This window comes from Rattus norvegicus, chromosome 10, assembly GCF_021556685.1.
Source record: "Rattus norvegicus strain SHRSP/BbbUtx chromosome 10, alternate assembly SHRSP_T2T, whole genome shotgun sequence".
NCBI classification, from domain to species: domain Eukaryota; kingdom Metazoa; phylum Chordata; class Mammalia; order Rodentia; family Muridae; genus Rattus; species Rattus norvegicus.
In genome coordinates, this window is record NC_141543.1 from 65,343,407 (window position 1) to 65,368,832 (window position 25,426).

The 25,426-nt window shown below is 48.4% G+C and overlaps 1 protein-coding gene across 7 annotated transcripts in view; it reads right to left on the reverse strand.

Moving 5' to 3' along the window:
• The window catches only part of Rap1gap2 (RAP1 GTPase activating protein 2), a 217,117-nt gene that overhangs the window by 149,505 nt on the left and 42,186 nt on the right, over window positions 1–25,426 (reverse strand). Inside the window, exon 1 of one of the 7 annotated variants that reach the window (XM_087571971.1) lies at window positions 19,815–20,792. Coding sequence (XP_087428097.1) covers window positions 19,815–19,831 — 17 coding nt within the window. The 5' untranslated portion in view covers window positions 19,832–20,792. 7 annotated transcript variants of the gene reach the window in all.

Consider the following 25,426-nt stretch of genomic DNA (forward strand, 5'->3'; position numbering starts at 1 on the left):
CTCAGAAATAGCATGTTTCTTCTGGATTCCAGAAAGTAGGAATGTACTAAAATAAAAATTTTTTTGGCAAAATAGAACACTAACTGTCTATCTCAGCGTTGTTAAGAGTGCCTGCCTAGCATGCTGGAGGCCCTGGGTTCTATCCCCAGCACAGGGGAAGGAAGGGAATGGGGGAAACAAATTAGTCTCTCAGTCACAAGTGGCAGGCCAAATCTGCTTCTCACCCAGTCTCTTCCCCTAATTGGAGGAAATGAGAAGACACCGATCCAACCCAGGGCTGTGGGGTAAACCAGACAACACATACGGGACAGCCCTGCAGAGAACAGTCTCTGACCTCCTGACCTTCAAGGACGAGGAAGTGAGAGGTTAGACCTTTGCTGGCGAGGTTTCTTTGTCTATTTGAAACCAACTCTAGTCACCTGGGAAGAGAGAACCTCAACGGAGAAAACGTTAGCCTGCCTCTGTCTGTCAGCCTGTGGGCAAATCTGCAGGGCATTTCCTTGAGTCTCGGTTGCTATGGAAGGGCCCAGTCCACGGTGGTTGGTGTCACGCCAGGGCAGGTGGTCCTGGGTGGTAGAAGACAGCAGGCTGAGCAAGCCGTGAGGTGCAGTGAGCAGCACTCCAAGGTTCTGCTTCTGTTCCTGCCCTGAGCTCCTGCTCTGGTTTCCAGCCAGGATAGACCTGAACCTGTGAGGGGTAATAAACACATTCCTCCCCAGGTTTTTGTTTTATTCTTAAGATTTTGGGGAAGGGGGTTGCTAGGGAGATGGTTCCGTGGTTAAGAGCATTGACTACTCTTCCAGAGGTCCTGAGTTCAATTCCCAGAAACCACATGGTGGCTCACAACCATCTGTAATGGGATCTGATGCCTTCTTCTGGTGTGTCTGAAGATAGCTACAGTGTACTCATGTACATAAAATAAATAAATTTTAAAAAAGGAAGCCGCTAGAGCGGCCCCTGGAGATGACACCAATTGTGGTTCTGAGCTGTTTTCTAGCTTAGTCCTCGTGTGAGCAGCCACCACTACAAGCTCCAGCTGACAGAGACTGAGCTGCCCCTGACACCATGACCCCCACTGTGCCCTCAGAAAAGTCTTTCCTCCCTAAGTGGCTTCTATCAGGTATTTTGTTACAATGATGAGAAAAATACCCAATACAAAAAATGTCCACAGGTCTCCTGTGAATTTCACTGACTTAGTATTTTTCCTATAGGGACTTAAATTTTAGATTTCATATTAACCTTGCAGCTTGGGGCAGGTGACATGGCTTAGTGAATACAAGAGCTTGCCACCAAGCCTGTCCACCTGAGTTCAAGCCCCAGGACCGACCGAGTGGAAAGAGAGAACAAGTCTTGCAAGTTGTTCTCTCACCACTACATTGCATGCTATGGTGCGTGCGTGTGTGTGTGTGTGTGTGTGTGTGTGTGTGTGTGTGTGTGTGTGTGCATGTGTGCCTAAAAATGCAAGATGATAGAATATAACATAAGGTCCAAGTGGGAACCTGGGACAGAAAAATCAGAGCCAGAATAAAAAGCGGATCTTGGGGGCTGGAGAGATGGCTCAGCGGTTAAGAGCACCCGACTGCTCTTCCAGAGGTCATGAGTTCAATTCCCAGCAACCACATGGTGGCTCACAACCATCTGTAAAGAGATCCGATGCCCTCTTCTGGTGTATCTGAAGACAGCTACAGTGTACTTATATATAATAAATAAAAATAATAAATCTTAAAAAAAAAAGAAATGGCATGGAAAAACACAAAATCACACGGATTGTTACTTTAAAAAAAAGCGGATCTTACATAATAATAATAACAACAACAACAACATCAACAAATAATAATACAACAATACCAGTTCAGTAATTGTAGCAAACACACTATAATAAGCTAAGACCCAGGGGAAGCTGGGTTGCAGGGAGCAGAGAATACCAGTATGCACTTAATTTTTCTCTAAATCTTAAACTGTTCTAAATAATTAGGTCCACTAAAATAGTAAATATAATAAAAATTAAACCATGTTATTATAAACTAAACAGCATTTTCTGACCAAGGTCTGCCTGAGTCTCAGACTGTTCTCTATTGCAAGGGGAAACAAAGGGACCAGAGAGATGGCTCAGTTATGCATCACACAAGCATGAGGACCTGAGTTCCCAGGACCTACAGAGTGGCAAACACATGTAATTCCAATGCTGGGGAGGCGGAAACAAGATCCCTCACACTTAGTAGCCAGAGAGCTCAGTCTAGTCAACAACCTCCAGATCCCAGTGAGAGACCTCGTCTCAAAAAGAAAACAGGAAAACACTGCAGGGCAGGGTGGTGCAGAAGCAAATTGGTCTCTGTGATTTCAAAGCCAGCCTGGTCTCCAGAGCTATAAAGCGAAAATCTATCTAAAATAAAAAACAACAGATGGACAGTGCTCGAGAAAGACACTCCTGGTTCCTGTAGCCTCCGTCCACACACACATGCACACACACACACACACACACACAGAGAGAGAGAGAGAGAGAGAGAGAGAGAGAGAGAGAGAGAGAGAGAGGGAGGGAGGGAGGGAGAGGGAGGGAGGGAGGGAGGGAGAGAGAGAGAGAGAGAGAGAGAGAGAGAGAGAGAGAGAGAGAGAGAGAGATGCGTGGAGGACGGAGGATGCAGAACTGAAGGTAAAACCCTACCCAGGATGGTCTTTCCTGTCTTAAGGTCCTTTCTCAGCAGGAAAATGTGAGCAGCAAAAGCTGTCCCCAAAACCAACCCCATTCATTTAGGCCTGCCATAGATCCAGTTATTAGAACCTGCCCCTGGATCCTGAGATAGACAGACATCACACTGGGCCAGCCTAGTGAGAACTGGTCAACGGGCTTCAGACTACAAAGGGAATATACTTAGACTTCAAACTGTGGCTTCCAAGAGGGCACTTGGGACAGAACATGAGTATTCAGGGCCATGACAGGATGCAAAGCCAGAGCTAGTCTCTCTGAACTTGGCCAGAGAATCTATACAATGTCTCCATAGCATGCTCTCCAGCTAACTCTGGTCCACAGAGCTCTCCCGAGACTGCTGCAAAGACCCCCAAAGAGATGTGAGGACTTCAGAAGTCAGAGTCCACTATAGGCATCTGGACAGCCACAAGCAGGAGGACCTCAGAGGGCTCACAGTCAGCCAGAGAAATGCAGACCAAACTCTGAACAGTGGGTCCACTGAGGGAAAGAGAATACCTCTGCTACTGAAGGCCATAGGACACCTTACTTTGTATGTCTCCACTCTTTTAGAAGAAAATGTTTCTGCTCTTTTCCACTGGGGGGTGGGGATCCTGATATGCTGCACGTTCTTGTCTGAACTCCTGGCTTCAAGCCATCACCAGCCTCCCAAAGAAGCAGGACCACTTTTTATCTCCCTTCTCCTACGTGAGAGGTAATAGACTTCGTAGTACCATTTGCATCTTGCATGACTGGATAGGAGGATACTTTTTGGTTGTTTTTTTTTTTTACAATTTCCATAGTATCAAGTTAAATTTCTTAAAGCATTCTCAGGTCTTGGGGGAAGGGGGTGTGGCTCTGTGGTAAAGCACTCACTTAGCATGAGACCCTGGGTTCAGTGCCCAGCACTGCAAGAAATAATCAGGATCTACACGTGAATCCACACAGTGGAGAATACTAAAAGCAAGTGGTGCTGGGTTGGGGGAGGGGGATCCCAACTGTGTGAGAGGATCCTCGAGTTGCACTTCTGCTCAAGATGTAAAACTGTGCTATGTGGACTTACATATTTATATCTTATATCGATATGTGCTGGGAACAGCCTCATACATCAGCTTAAGAGGACGGGGTTGACTAGAATAAAAGTGAATCTTCCCACCATAGCTATCTTTATATCGCTTCAGGTTTGAACCATATAAATATATCTACTGTTCAGAGTAAGTTATAAATAAATAAACAGCCCCGGTCAGCATGATGACAATGCTCTCAATGGCATTGTGGGTATATTTAGCAGTAATCTTAAAGACATAAATCCAAATTCTCTAGGCCAGCTCTTTCATCCCTGGCACTTGTCCTTATGGAAATAAGTTTGTGCCAAAAGCTGCACGGTGGCCATTGTAGAGGTGGTGTTTCTGGGGGTGAGAAGCACAAGTAACCCAAACGCCCACAGAGAGAGAGGATTATCTCACCCCCCACAACTGGAGGCAGGCAACGTGGTGACCTGTGAGCTCCAGGGTCCTCCATGCCAGTCCCTCCCAGAGTCAAACCTGATCTTAGGACAAGAGTGATGCAGGGCAGGCTCTCATTCTTCAGATGAACGGGGTGAGTGGCGCCCAGATGAGACCCACCAACACGCAGGGTTTCCAGCCTCCAACCATGAGGGTTGCAGGGCCCTCTCAATTCCAATTCAGTTCAGAGCCCAGGAACCTGAATTTTTACGAGTGGCCACAGTGTCCCCCTGGGCACTCACTGGCCTGTGTCAGTTCAAACTTGCAAATGGTTCTTGGGTGAAGGAGGGCAGGTCTGTGACAAGGGCTGTTTAGCCACCAGCTTTATCCTGGTTGGGGCACAGTCTGGCCCACATGACCAATGATTTTTTGTAAATGGTAAAATTTTTCCCACTGAGGTAGGAAGGCGAGTTCCACTGGACAGACACAAGCTGCATTGGACAATGGCAGTCACATGTTACTGGAGTGTAGTTCTTCTGTGCCATGCCATGGGATAAATAATACGTTAGGGCTGGGGAGATGGCTCAGCGCACTCGGCGCTTCCTGTGCAAGTATGGAGACCTAAGTTTAGAGTCCCTGTGCCTGCATCAAAATCAGGCATGGCAACGTGTTCTGAAGTGACAGCACTGCGGGCTGAAGACAGACAGATCCTGGGAGGTCTCTGGTTGGTGAGTGTGGCTTAATCAGCAAGCTCCAGGCCAATGAAGGACCCTGTCTCAAAAAGCAAGGTAGAGGGTGGTAGAGAAGGACACCTGACATCAACCTCTGGTTCCAAACACACCAGCAAGGGTGAGCATATCTGCACACACCCACATATACTGCATGTGCCCACACACAAAAAAAAAATAATGGTGATAATATTCCAAAATTAATATTAATAATGCATTGTTATTATACTGCTATAATATAGTAAATTAATATTTCAAAAACATAAGTATATTATAGCTAGGCATGATGATGAATGCCTTTTAAATCTCAGCACTTGGGAGGGAGGCAGAGGCAGGTGGATCTCTGTGAGTTTGAGGCCAATCTGACCTATAGAGCAAATTCTAGGACAGCCAGGACTGGGAAAAAACTTATCAGTTGATAAATAAGAATATGTAATAATAAATGATAAGTAATAAGTAATAAATGATGATAACATGGAATCTTATCACCTGGTCTATCGTGTACAGCCGAATCACTTTGAACAACTCAACCCATGTGGAATCACCATTATTATCTCCATTTACAAATGAAAAAGGTGAGAGGAAAAAAGCTAACCAAGGAGACCAAGGTCTGTGGCGAGATAAGGAACTGAACTTCCCGTTCAGAAGAAGGCTCTAAGGGCATGCCAGACGTGGCGGTGCAGACCTGTAATTCCAACCAGTCAAAAAGCAAGAGTCATATGTCCAAGAGAGTCACAAATTGTCCTGGGCAACTCAGGGAGGCAATGTCTCAAATAAAAAGTAAAAAGATACCTGGGGATTGGCGCTACCGCTCAAAGGTAAAATTCTTGCCTGGGAAGCACAAGACTATGGCTTCAATCTTCAGAATCAGAGACAGGGGTGGGGCAAGAGCTGGAGAGATAGCTGAGTTGGTAAAAAACGCTTGCTACAAATGCATGAGGACCTGAGTTCAATTCCCAGCACCCACACAAAAAGTCAGACGTGTTGGAATCCGGCAGGGGTAGGGGGGCCAGGAACGGGTGAATTCCAGAAGCTCACAAGCTAGCCGCCTAGCTTAAATGGCAAGTTCCGATTCCAGTGAGAGGCCCTGTCTAATAAATCAAGACGAAACCTGGAGCGATGTCTCAGCAGTTAAGAGCACAGGCTGCTCTTCTGGAGTACCCAGGTTAGGACTCCAGCAACTCCAGATCCAGGGGATCTGATGCCCTCTTCTGGTCTACTTGGGCACTGCATGAGCATGGTGTACAGATATAGAGGCAGAAAAAACACTGACACACAGAAAATTTAAAAATAAATCTTTTTTTAAAAGTTGAAGCACACAGCTCTTCAGTAACAACACCTGAGGTTGACTTATGACCTCTACCTAACGCACGCGTGCACACACACAAAGAAAAGAAACTCTTATAGTCAAGAATAGTGGGGGGTTGGGGATTTAGCTCAGTGGTAGAGCGCTTGCCTAGCAATCACAAGGCCCTGGGTTCGGTCCCCAGCTCCGAAAAATAGAAAAGAAAAAAAAAAAGAATAGTGGATAGTGTTATTATCAGTTAGGACGGCAGATCTCATGTTAAGCATTCTTGCCACAATAAAATATAAGTCAGATGCTTCTCCACTAAGGGTGGGGTAACAGTGAAAACTGAAAATACCGTACAGTGGAACGCACCGAGCCTGTCTAAGCCTGCACAGCAGCACGGCATAGGCACCCGGGGTTAGTCCTTGTGGTCATGGGGCTGTGGCTGGCAGCAGTTGCCCCGCATTTTAAAGAGGATCACAAGACATATGTCACTAGCCCACTGGTCTTAACCAAACCACAGGAAATTGGGCTCCTAACCACCATGGTGAAATATACAGGTCAAAGCCAAGGCCTCCTCAACCTGCAGCCTGGCTGGCACCAGGGTCTTGCCTGTTTAATCTCTACTGCAAGTTCATGGGTGGTAGAGCATGTGCTTAGCATGTATGAGGCCTTGGCTTTAATGCCCACACACACACACACACACACACACACACACACACACACACACACACCACACACACGCAGAGCGTACAGTAGAGAAACTTTATCTCTGTGGACTGAAATGGCCACTCACGGCAGTGCCGTGGTGCTGTCTCCTGGTGCCTGATTACCGGGTCTCCCTTTTCAGCACAAGCTTTGGCTGCCTCCATCAAAGACAGCAAGAACGTGCTGGAGTGCTGGAGAAGAGCCAGCAGGAGAAAGGGAAGTGGGTATTCTCAGTCGGGGGAGGGGTCAGGACTTCAGTCAGCCTCAGCCTTTCACAGAGAACTGTAGCTCCTCGGGGTAAGGAACAGTCCCCATCATCTGAGAGGCACCGGAAAGCAAGTAATTATCTTTGAGACGGAAGCCAGCTGCACCAGCGAGCAATGGAGAGAGGGAGCAGAGACAGACAGAAGGCGGAGAGCTGAGTAAGGCAGCAGAGAAGGAAAGTGGGGGTCAGGAGAGGAGGCAGGCAAGGCATGTCACGAACAAGATCTAGGGCATGCTCATCTGCCTTAGTCAGAACTTTCAAACGTGCCACTTCTTGAGACAGAATAAAACCACGATGGCTCAGGTTCCTACTCACAAAGCTGTCTAGTTCTATACATCATCTCTGGCCGCCAAAAGAGCAGACCGTCCTGAGACAGCACTGCCACCTTCTGGAAGTAAGGAGAACTGTCGTTATTTCCAGCCTACCCACCACCAGAGTGGTCTTCCCCTCACCTTCACATCTGCCAAGCTGTTCCCACCCCCAAGGCCTTTGTTCCTGCGGTTCCCAGTCCTCCAGTCCCAGGATGCTCCTCCCCAACCCCCAAATATTCTCACACCCAGTCTTTCTTTGCTTCTGGTCCTCTCGAATGTCACTTCTGTGAAGAGGCCGTTTGCTGACCTTTCATCTGATGCAACCCCAGGTCCAGCATGGTGACATACACTTATAATCTCAGTGTTTGGAAGGTGGAGGCAGGAGGATAGGCCAAGGATCATCCTTGGCTACATAGCAAGCCATCATGAGACCCTACCTAAAATGTCCCAAAATAAATAAATTAGAAGACCCTATCCCTGCTGTTTCCTTCCCAAAAGGTATTCGTTATCTGGAACCACATAGGCTCCAGCACTCACCACAAGAAAATACCACAACACCTGTCAGCATGTGAGTTGTCGTTTGTGCAATACACTCAATAAACTTGGACCACCAGCGTTGCCGGGTGTGAGATTCTCCATTCGTCCAGCTGAGCCATCCTGAGCGCAAAGACCCAAGTTCAAAGGCCAAAGGGATTAATTGCACCTTTTCACTCTCTCCACATTTATGTCAAGGGCATTACACTCCCACACATACTGGCTTGACTCCATATGCACAGGAGACCTGCTTTGCAAACCCCCCAGTCACGAGACCCCAGTTTCCACAGAATTCCTTTCACTCTGAGGTGTTGTCTGAGATGGACCACCTCAGACAGCTCCACCTTCCTGGAGCACTAGTGTAGCCTCCAGCCCAGAGTCACCATCAGATTCAGTCCCATCCTCCTCAGTAACACATTCATGGTGCTTTGGCCTCCCTAATCCAGCTCTGCGATGCCCAAAGCTACTGTGCCAATCTCCAGGGAAGCAGGTGACTTCCCATTCATCCCTCCAGGACACCTGTCACCTCAGCCCCACGTTCAGACACCCCTGAATAGACCTCCACAGACTCCTACAGCGCACCCTTCCCCATTCTTCCACAGGGCTGTGGAACCTGACACACTGCTTTGGGGACAGCTCCTTACACTCCCTGACCCCGTGTCCTGGATGTTCTCTCGGTTTCAAACTCCTAGAGAATTCCCTTTCAGCTGCCGCATGCTGTCCTTCCAAGAAGTTTCCACTCCTCCTAAATCTTTACAGGGATTACCTCAGGCTTTGGGGTCACTACAAAGAGCCTGAATTCTTTGCAGGTGAGACCCCATCCCATTTGCATCTGATTCCTCTTTATCTTCTGTAATAGGACGACTGGTCATGAGCAGAGGGATATATCGAATGTCTTTTGTATCGCTTTTAGTGCGTTAGCTATTTCATGCTAAACATCCGTGTGAGACAAAGAATCTTGTCATCTTCACTTTCACGGTGGTGCCCTCACGTGACCTCAGCAATGACTAACTGAGCCAGGATTCAACAAAGGAATCCCAGCCCCTGAAGCAGGGCAGGCTCCAAATGGGTGCTCATTGAATATTCATGAGGTATGGACAACCTTCATTCCTCCTATCTCTGACCTTGGCACTGACAGCTCCAACAAAGGCAAAGAACACCGGTGCACTTGCTTTCTCAGCTCCAGTTCTGACCCAGTTATCACAGCCAAGTCCCCCCTCCCCCTGTCTTCCTCCTGCCCAAACCTTGAGCAGAAAACGATCCAGCTGGGACCAACAGAAGAGATGCTCCTGACAAGCCTGAGGTTTCTGTTCTGTTTGCTTGTTTTCAGAAAAGCACAGGTCTGTTTAGAGCACGGTCTGTGGGGCAGGCTGTACAGTAAGAATACTGCCCGCCTACTTTTTGTCTTTCTTTCTGATTGTTTTGGGGGGTTTTTTTGTTGTTTTTTGTTTTGTTTTGTTTTGGACTTTGGTTTTTGTTGTTGTTGTTTTGAGTGAGGGTCTTATCATGTAGCTCAGACTGGCCTTAGACTTACGGTAATCCTCCTGCCTCTGCCTCTTGAGTACTAGGCTCACAGGCATGTATCTAGCTCACAAGTCGAGATTTAGACAGGAAGGTGGCGTGGTAAGTTTTTAACTAAAACTAGACACTGACCAGAGGCACCCCTGGAAGATTCGGGCGTTCCCTTCAGAAGTACGAACACCTCAGCCCACTTCCTCCTTGCTGTGACCAGTGCACTATTTCCTATTCACTGCCACTGCGTCTCCATCCTGTTTGCTCAAAACATGGTTATCGCTGCACTCTCCTGATGCCCCACTAGTGGCAGGGCCACTCAGAAGCACAGGGCCACCTCTTTCCACCTTGACTGGGTTTGCGTGAACTCTGCATCCTGAACTAGAAATACGGAAGGGCATACAGGCACAGGTCCCTGAGGTCTGAAAGTCCATACCAGCATGTATCCCCAAGACCCTTTCCTGCAAACACAGGTACACGCTCAACACTCACAGAGACTAAGACCAAGAAAAAAGACAAAAGTAAAACACCTCTCTCTCTCTCTCTCTCTCTCTCTCTCTCTCTCTCTCTCTCTCTCTCTCTCCCCCCTCTCTCTCTCCTCCCACCTCCCCTTCTTAAATGTACTTACTCTAAACTGCTGAAGTGTCTCTCCAGCCCAACAGGATGGTTTCAACAGGATTAGAATCCTAGCAGATTCCTGAGCTCATGCCATGCGGGAAAAACCCTTAGGTTCCCTTGACAAGACCAGAAGCCATCCCATTCCCACGAGTTAGCCCTGGATCCATAGACAACACAAGGGCACATCGTCTCTGAGCACAGCCTTCCTATTCTCTGGAAACTAGCATGGTCCCAAAGAAAAAATGGGGGTGCATCAACTCCCAAGGGGCATCCATCCTTTAGAAACTTGGGGTTCGCAGTGGGGATGGGGTATTCCAATAAGATGTCAGAGGTCAAGTACAGGAACCAGCCCCACCCTGCCCTCTGTTCCCAGAACACTCAAACATTCTGGGCCCAGGATGGCTGCACCCAGGCACAGCAATCAACATGTGACCTTTTCGTAACCCAGAGAAGCTGCCGCCCTCACCTGACTTCACTCTCCCTCCCACGTGTCCTTCATCCAGCATCCAACCTTAGTGGGACCTGCAGCCTGGGTGTGTCCTTCCCAGATCAGTGTGTCTGGGCCTTCCCAGCAAAGGAGGATCAGTAACGAATGCAGAAGCGGAGAACCCCTGGAAACCCAGCTCCAGCTTGTAGCAGTCATGAGATCAGGGTAGGTCCATTCTCCCAGAGGCATGGCTTCTCCCGTTTTAGATGGGAGGAACTGGAGATGAAGCTCAGTGGTCGAATGCTTGCCTAACATGTGGAAGATGCTGGGTTCAATTTCTAGAATCACAAGGAAAAAAAAACAAAAGGAGGAGGAGAAAGAGGAAAAGAAAGATAGATGATAGATAGATAGAGAGATAGATAGAGAGATAGATAGATAGAGAGATAGATAGAGAGATAGATAAATAGAGAAAAAATCTTCCTCATAGCTAGATGTAGTAACACACACTTTGTAATCCCAGTACTCAAGAAAGGATCTATCACCACAAGTTCAAGCCTAGCCTGAACTTCTAAGTGAAACCATACCTTGAAAATACAATAATGTTGGTGTGGGGGAGGAGGAATGAGAAGAGCCAGTTCCCGGGAATAGAAAGGACAGGAGGGGACATGGCAAGCTCTGAGACACTGCAACTGGTTTTGTCTGGCTGTGGTGGGATGTGGTACTGGGAATGTTTGGGTGACCTTATATGGTCAAGTCTGAAGTGTGTGAGTTCAGGATATGCCAGGCCCCTGACATGTTACATGAAAGCTGGATGTTAGCTAAACAAGAGACTCTCCGAAGGTGACAGCTGTCTGGGCCTGTCCCAGGCCTCAGCAGGCAGGGCTTCGAGAGCTCCCCACTGCAGGGTACCGGCTTGTGGCTGCCTCCTAGGTGCCATCTAGTGGCGCTGGATTTGCACACCTCTGAGACCTGTCCTTGGAGGTGAAGACAGGTCACAGACTGAGTGTGATGTCCAGGCTCAACTGGCTCTTGGAAGTTGACCTGGGAGCCTGGCCTTCAGTCTCAGCCAGTGCTGCCTAACAGAACTGTCCACGACGGTGAAGATGTTCTGAAGTGGTCTATGTGTCTCTCTAAATGGGTCAGCCCTTTGCACTCTGTCCCAGGAACAAGACGCATCTACTTTTTTTGGTTATTGCGGTACTAGGGCCTTGCATGCATATTCACGGCAAATACTCAAAGGAAGAAAGGCAGATTTCCCTTCACTGGTAACTGGCCAAAGGCAACAGTCAAAAACACATTAACAAAAAATTACACTCAGATTCCTTGCATAATTTGTTATAACCAAAACTAAAAACATTAAAATCTAAAAATAGAGCAATAGCTAAATTAATTATAGGACCCCATTATCACAGGGTAAGTAGCATTTTAAATCATGGGGGGATGGTATGCATTGTTTGATTTGGGGTTTTGTTTTGTTTGTGTTTTGCTTTGGTTTTAGCACGGAATCTCGTGTAGCCCAGACTGACCTCACATCCACCATGTAGCATAGGAAAACCTTGAACCTCTGGTCCTCCTGAATCTACCTTCTGGATTACAAGATGCACCACTGTCCCTGGTTCTATGTGGTGTTAAGGATCAAACCCAGGCCTTCACACATGCTAGGCAAGCACTCTACCAGCTGAGCTGCAGCCCTGGCCCTGAGTCACCTTTTAAAAGATCACTTAGTGTTGAAATGACATTACATAACACCTTTTTTTTTAATCTAAAAAAAAAATAAGACTATTAGGAAACACTAAAACAGTGCCATGTAGAGGGGACATGGCTCGGCATCTTGGCAGTGACTCAGCAGGCATGACCCCTGGGTTCGAGTCCCAGCACGAACATAAATAAGAAGAACAATGTTATTTTGGGTGGTGGGCTATGGGTTTATTCTTCTTTTCTTTTCTTTTTTCGGAGCTGGGGACCGAACCCAGGGCCTTGCGCTTGCTAGGCAAGCGCTCTACCACTGAGCTAAATCCCCAACCCCTATTCTTATTTTTTTCACTTCAACATTTGTACATATTTTTTAAATCTCTTGCAGTGAGCATGTACTATTTTTATAATCAAAAAAACACTATTTTTAAAGATAGGGGGAGGGCTGTACCAGTGTAGGAAAACACTTTGATCCAGCTAAGAGAGAGAGAGAGAGAGAGAGAGAGAGAGAGAGAGAGAGAGAGAGAGAGAGAGAAACACAAGAACACACCCAGGCCTACAGGGAGGAACTCAAAGGAGGCAGACATTGATCTGAGGGTTGCACAAAGAGGACTTTCATTCATTTATCCGGAATTCTATTAGTGCCCGTGGAATAAGTAAATGTGATTTTGCCGATCAGATTTGGGCTTCCACAACTATGAGGGTGAGGTCAGTAGAAGGAAGGTGGGTGGTTAAAATTCCTCTGGCAATACCACACAGAGCTGAGGCCTACAGCATCCCTTCTCACCTGTGCCATGGGCATCTGTCACAAATACGCAGAGGGTCAAACAGGGACAGCCACCAATACAGAGTTTGAGATATCAAGACATAAAAATGTCGTAGGGATCCAGGTATGCAGGATACAATAGCAAGCACACAAAATGTACAAACAGCCTCTGACTGGCAATTAAAAAGGAGGAACTACAAGGAGTTCTCTGAGAGATTCCAAAATGCCCGAGGAAGGGCACACTCAGAACTATAACAGCAGCAGTCACATAGACACATACACATCTGATGCACTCTGTGTTCCTGCACTATTCTTAGCAATGGGCAGATGCGAACTTACTTCATACCCAAAATAACACTTTTGTGCTTTTCAAATGAGGAAACAGAGGTACAGAGAAATTAAATAACCTGTCCAAGGACTTAGGGCTGGTAAGAGGCAGGGCCTAGCTCCGAACCCAGACAACCAGGCCAGCGAGGCACCATGGCAAAAATTCAAAAGAATGTCACATGTAAGACTTATTTTTTTGATACAGGGCATCTCTTCCATGTGGCTCTGGCAGTCTTGGAACTCACTAGAAGAGCAGGCTGGCCTCGAACTCATGGAGCTCCATCTGTCTCTGCCTATGGAGTGCTGAGATTAAAGGTGTGCATCTGTAAGCACGGCACATGTGTGGATTTTTAATATAGTTATTGTCTTAGTCAGGGTTTCTATTCCTGCACAAGCATCATGACCAAGAAGCACGTTGGGGAGGAAAGGGTTTATTTAGTTACACTTCCACATTGCTGTTCATCACCAAAGGAAGTCAGGACTGGAACTCAAGCAAGTCAGAAAGCAGGAACTGATACAGGGGCCATGGAGGGATGTTACTTACTAGCTTGCTTCCCCTGACTTGCTCAGCTTGCTCTCTTATAGAACCCAAGACCTCCAGTCCGGAGACGGCATCACCCACAGTGGGCTGGGTCACTTGATCACTAGCTGAGAAAATGCCTTACAGCTGGGTCTCATGGAGGCATTTCCTCAGCTGAGGCTCCTTTCTCTGTGATAACTTCAGCTTGTGTCAAGTTGAAACACAAAACCAGCCTGTACAGATGTCCTCAAAGAACAGGATCAATGCAGGCAGATGCCAGGATCCAAGGATGCTGAAGTCTGTTATATAAAATGGACTGGTATCCACATGGAGCCTACACATCCTCCTGTGTGAAGCCCATCTTCTCTGGATTACTTGTGACATCTATCACACAGCAGCACTGTGTACGCAAATGTTACGCTGCGCCGTCCAGGGAATAATAACAAACAAACGGGTCTGCACCTGTGCGGTACAGGTATGGTTTGAAACATGAATTGCTGGGTGTGGTAGTGTATGTCTTTACTCCCAGCACTCAAGAGACAGAAGCAGGTGGATCTCTATGAATTCTAGGCCAGCCTGGTCTACAGAGCAAGTTCCAGACCAGTCATGGCTACATGGTGAGGCTCTGTCCAAAACTATGTATATTTTCAATCCAAGGTGAAATCTGTGGATACAAAACCCAGAAAGGCCAACTACATACACAAAACCTCAGGTTACTTCTAGATAATCGTTCAAAACTGAAGCGATGGCCCAGCCTGTACAGTGCTTGCCAAAGAAGCATGAAGACTTGGGTTCAATCCCTAGCCACGATATAAAAAGAGCAGGCACACTTATAAGCCCAGCACTGAGGAGCCACGGACAGAGGTCCCTGGGGTTCGCTGACTGAGCAATCTAGCTGAGCTGGCAAACTCCAAGTCAATGAGAGATTGTCTCAAAACCCAAGCAGGGGAGAGACCAATGAAATAAATGAGCTGGAGAGTAGTTGGGTGGAGAACAGCTGAAAAAAACACCAAACATCAACCCCTGGCCTCCAAACACACCGGAACAGGCACAACTATATCCCTGGCCTTTATACACACAGGAACACAGGTATCTATACCACCCTGGCCTCCATAGACATGGGGATGTGTACATCTGTACCATCCCAGGCCTCCATACACACACACAGGAATGTGTACATCTATACCACCCTGGCCTCCATACACACTGGAACATACCACACATGCACACACAAAACACGTATGGATCTTGAAGCCTCTATATTAAGTGAAATAAACCATACAGGAAACATGCAAATACGACATGGTTTTACTGGTATGAAACTCATAGAGGCAGACAGAGGAATGGTGGCCACGGGATGGGAAATGGTAGGGAATGAGGGGCTACTACGGAGTGGGGACGGAGATTCAGACACAGTGGTGAGGTGCACACTGACGCACAGCCAGGCACGGATGCTAATGCTCTGAGCAGTGCACCTAAGGGGGCTAAGGAGGTTTGGGGGTGTAGTTCCTGGCGTGAACCGTTGCTCTGCATAATCCAAGCATGATGCCATAAGCCTATGATTCCAGCATTTGGGAAGTAGAGGTAAGAGCGTTAGACGTTCCAAGTTTTTTCTTGACTACAGAGTGAGTTTAAGGCCAGACTGGGCTAGGTGAAACTCTGTGAAAAGGAAGAAAGGGAGAGGGAGGAAGAGAGGGAGGGAGGGAGGGAGGGGAAAGGCAACTTTTCCTACTGTATATTTTATTCAAAAGAGTTGGTGAAGATTAGATGAAAATATCAGCTGTCAGCTGAGGGTGCAGCTCAGCGCTGGAGCGCTTGCCTAGCTTGCACCAGGCTGGGTTTAAGTTCCAGAGCCACATCAAAACTGTTCAAAATGATCTGCTCTGGGTCTTCAGTGTCCAGATGCATAGCACACTGCTACCTGACGGAGGGAGGGAGGGAGGAGAGAGGGAAGGAAAGTCCTGGGTTTAGAGGAGAAGGAAGCAAGCTCAGCAGGCAGGAAGGCCCTGGAAGCTGGCTTAGGCTTTCCCATCTTCCCTCCCCCTCATTCTCCTGTTTGCCCGCACTGTGGTTGCTATGGAAACAAGGGGCACCTTGGGCTCCTAAAGCTCAGCCCAGGTGCTGCTAACTCTGGGAATAATACAGGCATGTGAGTAAGAGAAAGGCGGTCCTGGGGCTTTGTGTACACACACACACACACACACACACACACACACACACACACACACACACGTCTGCTCCCAATGCCTCCTGTCTGTTTAGTGTCTGTGTCACTGACATATGCACCTCTGTCCTCATCAGGCAGACTTGAGTGGCTGTGCACATCAATTCAGCTTGCCCTTGTGGGTCCGTGGGGGTGTTTACAGTCCTGTGGGCATGTCGTACCGTTACATCTGTGATCACACAGTACTACTGTACACCACCAGAAACACTGTGATTAGACACTGTGCTCTACGCTTCCCCTGAGCCATCACGCTTAAACCTCACAGCAGCACCGCGTGCAGCACTATTAATATTCACTGGTAGGGAAACTGGAGCACAGGAAGGTTGTGCGGTTTCCCTCAGAACACCCAGAGCATGAGAACCTGACCACCGAATCTGCACTGTGGGAACAGACCTTTACTTATTTTTATTTTATGTGTATTAGTGTTTGCCTGCATATATGTCTGTGTGTCCCATGCATACCTGAAGCCTGGAAAGGCCAGGAAAGGACACCGGGTCCCCTGGAACTGGAGTTACAGATGATTGTAAACTGTCATGTGGGTGCTGCCTGGTCTTTTGCAAGGGTATCAGGTGCTCTAAACCACTGAGCCATCTCTCCAGACCCCAAAGGTCAAAGCCCTTTAAATGAACTAGATCCCAAACAGCTGTGGCCCAGCTCACCACAAGTACCTTGTCCTGCCGTGGTAACAAACACTAAGGTTTCCTGAGCCCCACCCAAGGCTGATAAAGGAGAATCCCCCAGATGGGGCCCAGGGAGCTGCATTCTAACCCAGCCCCTGGACTGGTCTGCCCGGCCACCAGAATATTCAGCCACTGATTCAACCTACTCTGGTCATAGCAGAATGGAGGTGGGGCTGTCCCTCCTGAATCCAGCTCCTGAACTGTGAAACTCCTCAGGCAGCCAAAGCTCCATCTACAGTAAGCATCTAAAAGCAGCCAAGCACCCAGGCCAAGCCAGCTGCTGTCAGCGTGCTTCTCCCCAGGGCAGGGCTCCACAAGTCAGTTATGTGGCTTTGTGGCCTGCCAGGCACGGATTTCCGCCCACTCCACCCTCTCAGAATGAGTCGGTTGTGGGGCGGAGGCTCACACAGTGGGTAGCCTGCCTATTCACAGATCAGCCAGAGGCAGGGAGGGAAGCCACCTGGCCAGGGTAACAAACACTACAGAAAGTTCCTACTGGCTCTGACCTCAAGGAATAATAGCACAGACAGAAGCCATATGACAACCGTAGCAGAGACAGCATTCACTATGCCCCTGACCAGAGATATTCTCTCTGCTCCAGGATGCTGAGGAAGGGGGTGCTGTGCGCACCCGGAGTGGAGGAAGCTAAGCTGGGAAAGAAAAGGGAAAGGCGTATTTGCAAGAAAACAGAACTAGAAACTGACAGAGGTGAGATTTGAATTTGAGATTGCGAACTTGCCTCAGGTCATCCAGCAGGTGGAGACACGATTTAAACAGAAACTCCCGGTCTCCAATGGCTGCAAAAGTAAACCACTGCTTGGTAGTTCCTGTTCTGCACACATTTGAGAATGCTTATGGATGGTAGGCTATGGCCTCAAAAGTTCCGTTAAATCTGAAGATGGTGTTCCTTGCCACAGCTAGACGGTGGGGTATTGGCAATAGGTGGGTAGAGATGGGAAATTTTGTTAGACATCTTACAGGGGCCAGGACAGACCAATGTGAAGAGTCAAGCCCTGGATTAGAGTGACAGACCCACCTGGAGCCCACATGAACCCCCAGGTCCACCCACCCATGGGCCACCGTCATGCTTGTCAGTCCCCAGAGACAGCAGTTCTCAAACTTCACTGCCCACAAATGTCATTCCTGAGAAGGTACAGGTGTCAGGTACCACAAGATCCCTGACATTGATGTTATTGTTATTGTCTGTTTGTTTCCCAGAGTCTGGGCCTTGCTTTATAATGCAAGCTGGCCTTGAACTCAGATCCTCCTACTTCAGCCTCTGAGTGCTGAGAGGACAGCCTTGTAGTGCCCACCACACCTGGCTGGTGATAAGAATTTTTCATGTTCACCAGGAGACACTCTCCAGAGGCCAGACATCTGGAGATCTTCTACCTTGTGAAAAGAAAGCGAAGATCTTACTACCAGTGATGAACTTAAGACAGTTGGGGAGCATTTCACAGAGATGTCCCAGCAAACTCCAAACCTCACCTCCACCAGAGGTGGGAGCCAAGCCCGCAACAGCTCCTGGGGGAAAGCGCTAAAGGAGCCTGCAGACCTGCATCTCACTCCCCAGATCAGGACAGTTACAGCGAGTGGCTTTTGAGATGTGGACTCATCACACTGGCAGAGACTTGGGGAGGGGGGGAATTAACTTCCCAGCTTCCATCACTGTCTGGGCAGGAGATAATGGGCCTGAATTAGGAGACAGGAGGACCAGCCCTGCATGAGTCAGAGGCTTCTCAGCCGGGAGAGGGAGGAAGCACTGGATATGAAAAAGAGAAAGGTTAATTGGGAGGGAGCCAGTCTGGGAACAGAGCCGGAAATGATCAGGCAGCCACTGAGGGGACAAGAACTGTAAAGGGGAAAGGGGACTCAAGGATAGGGATTGGGAATCAGCCACAAATGTGAGAACAGAGGCCAGGGGTTGGCACATCAAGGCCAAGGTCAACCACAGGTAAACCCAAAGCCTGTCCATCTCCTTTCTTAGTTCATAGGTTAGTTGTCCAGACTTTGCCCAAACTCCAGACCTCTGATAGCTTGCAAAGCGGTTACTGTAACAACAAGATTAGCAAGGCCAGTCTGGGCACTCCAGAGGCTGCAGCAAGGGGATTGAAAGTTCAAGGCGAGCCTGGGCAGCTTACCAAGATCATGCTTCGTTTCTGTGGGGCTGATGCAGGCTGCCTAGAAAACTTCCAACAAAACCCAGTACAGCCACTGAGAAACCCTACACAGCGAAGGGTCCAGGCTGGTCAGCCAAGAGGAGAGACAAGCTGCAAGGGAGCACTCTGAGTACTAGAGAGCTCTCAGGAAAAGGGGGGATTAGCTTTCTTGAGGAGGAGGGGCATGACTGGTTATGCAATGGCAGTTTCAGAGATCCGACATGAAATTAAGAGGTAACACTGAGCAAACAGAACTGTATTCTAATAAACCAGGCACCCTTAAAATCTCATGAGCTCCCTGACACTGGAGACGACCAAGCTGAAGCTAACGGATTAGCTACAGAGGCAGGGGGAAATTCATGTCATGGGTAGTTTGCCCTGTTTGTTTCAAGCCCTCAGCCTCCAGGAATCCGAGATCTAGGGTCTTTTCTGATGGCTTCCTTCTCCCAGGACTCTCAGGAACAATGCTCTGGACTCTGCTTCCCAGGGAGGCTGGATAATTTAGACAAATCACAGACTGCCCGCTTCCTTCCTCTTCCTTCCATAGAATCCAGAGCCTCCCATCTAGGCCTAGCAGAGCTGAGGGCCTGAGAGACCTGTGGAGACCCCCAAGCGGCATAGCACAAGACTTCCAGAAAGTAAGCTGGGTAAAGGACACTGAAGGGAGAACTGAGCGGAAGCTGGCAGGCCACAGGCAAGCCATCCCACCCTCCTGCACCCTGTCCTCACCTCCCTCACTGACACAGTTAGCTATGTCCATTCCACTCCACGACTCCACTAGCCACAAGGAAGGCGCCCTCCCCGGGATCCAGGGATCAGCTGAGCTGTTCTTTGCGGTTGCATGCCCATCTCAGAAGACGCCCCAGCCCCCAGAACTTAATGCCATCCGTAACCACCCACCACCCAAAAATCAGAACATGGACTCACCAGAGTTTCCTAGGCATGATGGGACTGGTCAGGATGAGATTAGGAGTACATATGTCCCTAGAGTTTATAGAACTCGCTATCTAGCAAGTGGTACCTCCGGCCTGTGCCTAGCGATAAAATCAGGACACAGCCCAGTTGCCAGCTAAGCACCCGCCTGCCTTGCTTCTCCTGGTAGCCACTCACGCCGCCCCAGACTCAGATCCCAAAACAGACATGTTCGTGGTTACCATAGGAACTTGCTAAAGCCAAAAAAGGCACCACACCGGCACCCACATGGGCCCTCTAAGCTCATGTCCACTTGTACTGGTGATCACATACACACACAGAGAGAGAGAGAGAGAGAGAGAGAGAGAGAGAGAGAGAGAGAGAGAGAGAGAGAGAGAGAATTCATGCACAGGGCCCATCCTAAAGAAATTAATGGCCTAGGACATAGAAATAAAGGGCTCCCCTGTGGTTCCCTGAAAACTCCACCAACTGCCAGCCAGAAGAAGCTCACCTAGAGCTCACCCACTGAAGGCATCGGAAGCTGAGTTAGGTTGGAGGACCAGAGTAAACAACCCCCACTGTGCCTGCAGGACCACAGAGAGGGCCCTGCCCTCTAACTCCCTGCCACACACCAGCTCCTCTAGCCCTCCACCCCCTCCTTCTCTAGTCCCTTCTACTGGCTGGAGTGTATAACTCCCTGGACCCCAGACAACACAGGATAAAGAACGGGAAAGACAAAAAGGTTTTATATTCAGAGTCCTATTGCCTCCCTGAAACTGACCCAATTCCTGAGTTCCCCATCTCTACAAAGGGGACCCCATGTCCACCCAGGGCTCACTCTCTCTAGTCTTACTACCCTACTCTGGTCTGCAAGCTATGAAGTATCTGAGCCTGACCATTCTCACCCCTTCTGAAAGCCCTCTCATTGTCCCTAAGCTCTCCCACAGCCCAGCCACACTCCTACCAGCAGCCCAACCAGCCAGTCTCCTGTCTGGCAAGAACAACAGCTCCCAGGTCCTCCCACCCACGCTGCCTCACACCTCAGTGCCTTCCTGGTGCAATGATGCAGCACCAAGCCTCTCTTCCCACGCTGGACCACTGACCTCACACACCCTTAGAGACAGCCTAGACCTATTGTCTCCAGAAGGGGAGAACCAGTGAGAGCCCTTGCTACATCCCATGGCAACTGTCTGCGCTCTCCCTAAGGGGCTGAAAGCTGCCATGGGCAGACTATTCTCCGCACCCCCTTTTCTCGGCCCCTCACTGTCTCTGGCCTGGCCGTGGCTTTGGAATGAAGGCGCCAATAGATGTTGGTTGAACTGACTCAATCATCTCCCCATAAAAACATTGAGCTCCCCATGTCTTTGACAAGCCCAGGAAAGCCTCTACAAATGTTCTAGGTGTGTAGCACTGGATCTAGGATAAGTCAACTGCAGAAAGTTCTAGAACATCCTTGTAAAGATTCTTGTAACCCACAGTAAATAAAGATCTGCTGGCCAGTGGAGAAATGAACTGCTGATCATGACCCTTGGCCAATGAGAAGAGCCATTAAGTGGGGATCAATTGTTGACTGCAGAGAAATGGGCTCTCTGGAGAGGCTGGAAACACACACTGGCTCCACGAGCTCTCCCCTCTGATGACATTGTGACGGGCTGGCACCAAGAGAACCAAGAGAGCAGATGTCTACCGAGATAACCACCTAGAGTCTACATTGCTCTTACAGACTGGTGTGGAAGTCTTGGTGGAAAAACAAACAAACAAGCAAACAAATGAAATGGTGGTGCCCATCTTTAACCTCAGCACTCAGAAAGTGGAGAAAGGCAAATCTGTGATCCTGAGTCAGCTTAGTCTATACAGTAAGTTTCAGGCTAACCAGGGCTGCATGGAGAGACCCTGTTTCCAAAAGGGGTGGAGGAGGGGCGTGTGGAGAGCTCACGAGGCCCTTCCAGCAGGTGGTGTGCCCTATCCTGCACAGCTATTGTAGCTACGCTCAGGGGTGCTGGTGGCCAGGGTTAGCTACACTGACACACTGCCTGTTCCCACCTGTGTGTCCGTCTTTTTTTCTAATAGAATTGGAACCCTTAGCTGCTTAAATCATCAACAAAGAATAGCAATGGCTGCTTACGACCAAACCACAGCATGCTCAACCCAAGTCAGACCTCGAGGAAGAAATCCAAGAACAAAGTGCACTCTGCCCATCACGTGCCATCTGTCTGCCAAAGCTATCATTTCAAGGGGCCAAGAACGAGCCATTAAGTATGCAGTTCGGTTCTGTCCTTTAAGATTAATTTATTTTTATTCTGTGTAAACATGTGTGTTGCCAGCATGTATATACACACACACTCCGCGTGTCTGGTTCCTGTAGAGGCAAGAAGAGGGCACTGGATCTCTGGAACCGGAGTTAAGAATGGTTATAAGTACCAAGTGGGTGCTTGGAAATGAACTAGGGTCTTCTAGAAGAGTAGCCAGTACTCTTAACTGCTGGGCCATCTATCTCTCCAACGTCCAATTAGGTTCTTTCTCCTGCGAGATAACAGACTCAGATTGGGCATTTGAGCATATTTCCTGGAAGTAGAGGCAATTGGTCCTTACCCAAGCTCATGCTCATTTGGTCACCATGGCTGTCCCTGGTCACAAAAGTCATCTCAGGGGACTGGAGCCATGCAACAGACAGACAGACAGACAGACAGACAGACAGACAGACAGACAGACGGATAGATACACACACACACACACACACACACACACACACGGTGGGGGGAGGACTCCTTCTGGGGATTCCCTCTGGGAGAAAGTAGACCGGCTTTGATTCAGGTACTACGTCTGCGTCCTAAGCCAACCCCCAGAGCAGGCTGAAGATGGGAGACTCCTGCATGCTGACCGCTTTACCTGTATCCATCCTCCTACCTCTGTATCTTCTCCTCCGCCTGCATCCACCTGCCTGCCTCTGCCTTTTTATTTCTATCTAGGATCCCATTTCCCTGTGATGGGGTAAGCATATGATCCAAGTTCCATCATTCAGTGAACCTGTGCTGAGAATCTCCCTTAGTGCCTGCCCAATGTCCAGTCTTGGGATCCAAAGATGAAGGGCACAGTCATGCATATTTGCTCAGCAGGGAGCATCTGCAATTATCCCCCCCCACACACCAAAAAAATACAGAAAGACATAAGGCAAGACCAGAATGTCATCTAGTGGTTGAGAACTTGCCCTGCATGTACAGGTCCTAGGTTTGATCCCCACCATTGTAAAGGCAGGGGTTGGGGAGGATAAGTCATGCATATAGCTAGCACGGTAAAGCTACCAAGGAGCAGTCCATTCCTGATCCAGCTCTCCCATTTTATAAACCCATAGAAGTTACTGACTTGCCCATTTATTAGCCCAGGTCTAGAACCTGGGCCTGCCAACCCACAACTCAAAGCTTGTTTCTCCCGCATGGTACTGCTGTCACCCCCTTTCCATGTTCCTGTGTAGCCCCTTGTTCCTTGTATCCCCAGCAATAGTTAAGTCCTAGCCTCTGGGGGGCCTCCTCATGCAGGCATCATAGGCCTTTCTCAGTCTGGGCATCTGGCAGGGAGGAGGGCACCAGGAGGTCAGGTCATGACCCCTGATCAGGAGATATGGACTGAGAACACGAAGCTCTAGCCAGATCAATAATAATATGCACGTATCATGGGATGGGGCTGAGAGAGCCAGATCACCATGGAAGGCTAAGGCAGATCATTTAGTTGCTCAGCTAGCAAGGTGCAGTTTTAAATAAATCTTGGTTTCTCTGTGCAGTTATTGGGGTCCAGCATGAGGTAAAGAAATGCAGCCAGGGGCTTCATTCACTGTTTACATTTATATTAAGAAGAATTCATTTACATACTATATAGAGTTTGTGGTCAGACTGGACTTCGTGAAACCCAGTCTCAAAAAACAGCAAAAGTTTATTGAGGCAAAGTGCACTTCAATGCTTCTCAGAATGGTCACAACCTTGTGTCACTCTTATCACTATCAACACCATACTTGACATTCGTTGGCCAGAATCTATTATCTTTTAAATCTCACTCTCCCTATAGACCCCCAATTCCTCAGAAACCATTAACCTACTCAGTTCCTAGGGACGTTCTAGTCTACGCACATCACATAAGTGAAAGGGTATAAGATGTGTTTTTTCAGTGTCTGGATTCCTTTCCGTAGCTTGTTTTTGACATAAGTCTAGTTTCGTGCCACCTATAGCTTTGTAGTAAATTTTAATATCTAAAGTACAATCTTTCAACTTCATTCTTCCCTGTTAGGATTCTATTTGAGCTTCCCTGGACCTGGTTCAGACCCTCCTGAGCATCTCTTAGGTTCCTTAAGGCTTATTGGATGGGAGACTTTCCATCTTTAGCCTAACCGGATTACACATTAAAGCTCTTGTTCTTTTTCTTTTTTGAAGCAGGTACATTTGTCTCATGGGTCCCAGAGAATACCTGAGGATGACCTTGAACTCCAGAGCCTCCCAATCAACTCCGAATCTTCCCACCTCCTCCTCCTAAGTGATGGGATTGCAGGCACGTGCTACCACATTCAGTTTAAAGGGTTTGCTTCCTGAAATCAACAGATCTTAAAGCTACATTTCAGTCCTACACCCTGCAGGACACCACCAATGCCATGTTCCCCACGCCTGAACTCTAACTGTCCCCCATATATCCAGAGACCCTACAGAGATCCCGCTCTCAGCACTGGCCTATCTGCTCCCAGCTCTTCACACACCCTGTATCCCCCTCCTCTACAGGTTACAAATGGATCTACTGAAAACAAACAGGCTCTCTGCAAACCATGGCTGTAGTTGCAATAGATGACTCAAGGCAGCCCCCCAAAACCACTTCTCCTCTGCACACCCCTCAGTAACCCTGCTCACCACCTCACACCTCATTCACTATGCAGATACACCCCTGAGAAGGTCTGGAAAAGTCAAGCATGTTGCCAAAAGATAAAGGTATAGATAGACCTGTAACTCGGGCTGCTGGAGGGGTTGAGGCAGGAAGATTTCAGGCTCAAGGTGTTGCTCTCTCTGAACTCCAGACCCCTGACCATGGCTATCATAACATCTCTGATTATCCACAGGAGACACAAGATTGGGATTAAAAGCACTCTATCATAAAGGGGAAAGAGGGTGCAGTGAAAGATTTGCAGTACATACCCTCCCCCAGAAGGATAGACAATCAGCTAACAGTTGCTAGGGAGGGAGGACCCTTCTTCGACGGCATAGAGACCAGTAAGCTGCCCACACTCTTTTGCATAACCCCTCAACCATGATCCTGTGAGTCACCCCAACTTAACTCATTGATCCACCAAGCTACACTTGCAGGAAGTCATTTCCTTGGTCTGTCATTGGTACCTTACCTAGGTAAACAGACCTCTGTTCACAACTCCCCAAGAAAGGTTAATGCAATTCAAGTCCAGTTTGGGCAACTTAACGAGATACTGTGTCACATTTTAAAAAGTAAAATGAACAGAGTTGGAGTTGTAGCACCTTGGTTAAGAGTACCGGCTGCTCTTCTAAAGGACCTGAGTTCGATTCCCAGCCCCCAAAATGAGCAGTTCACAACCACTTACAACTCCAGTACCAGGAGATCCTATGCCTTCTGGGCTCTGCACA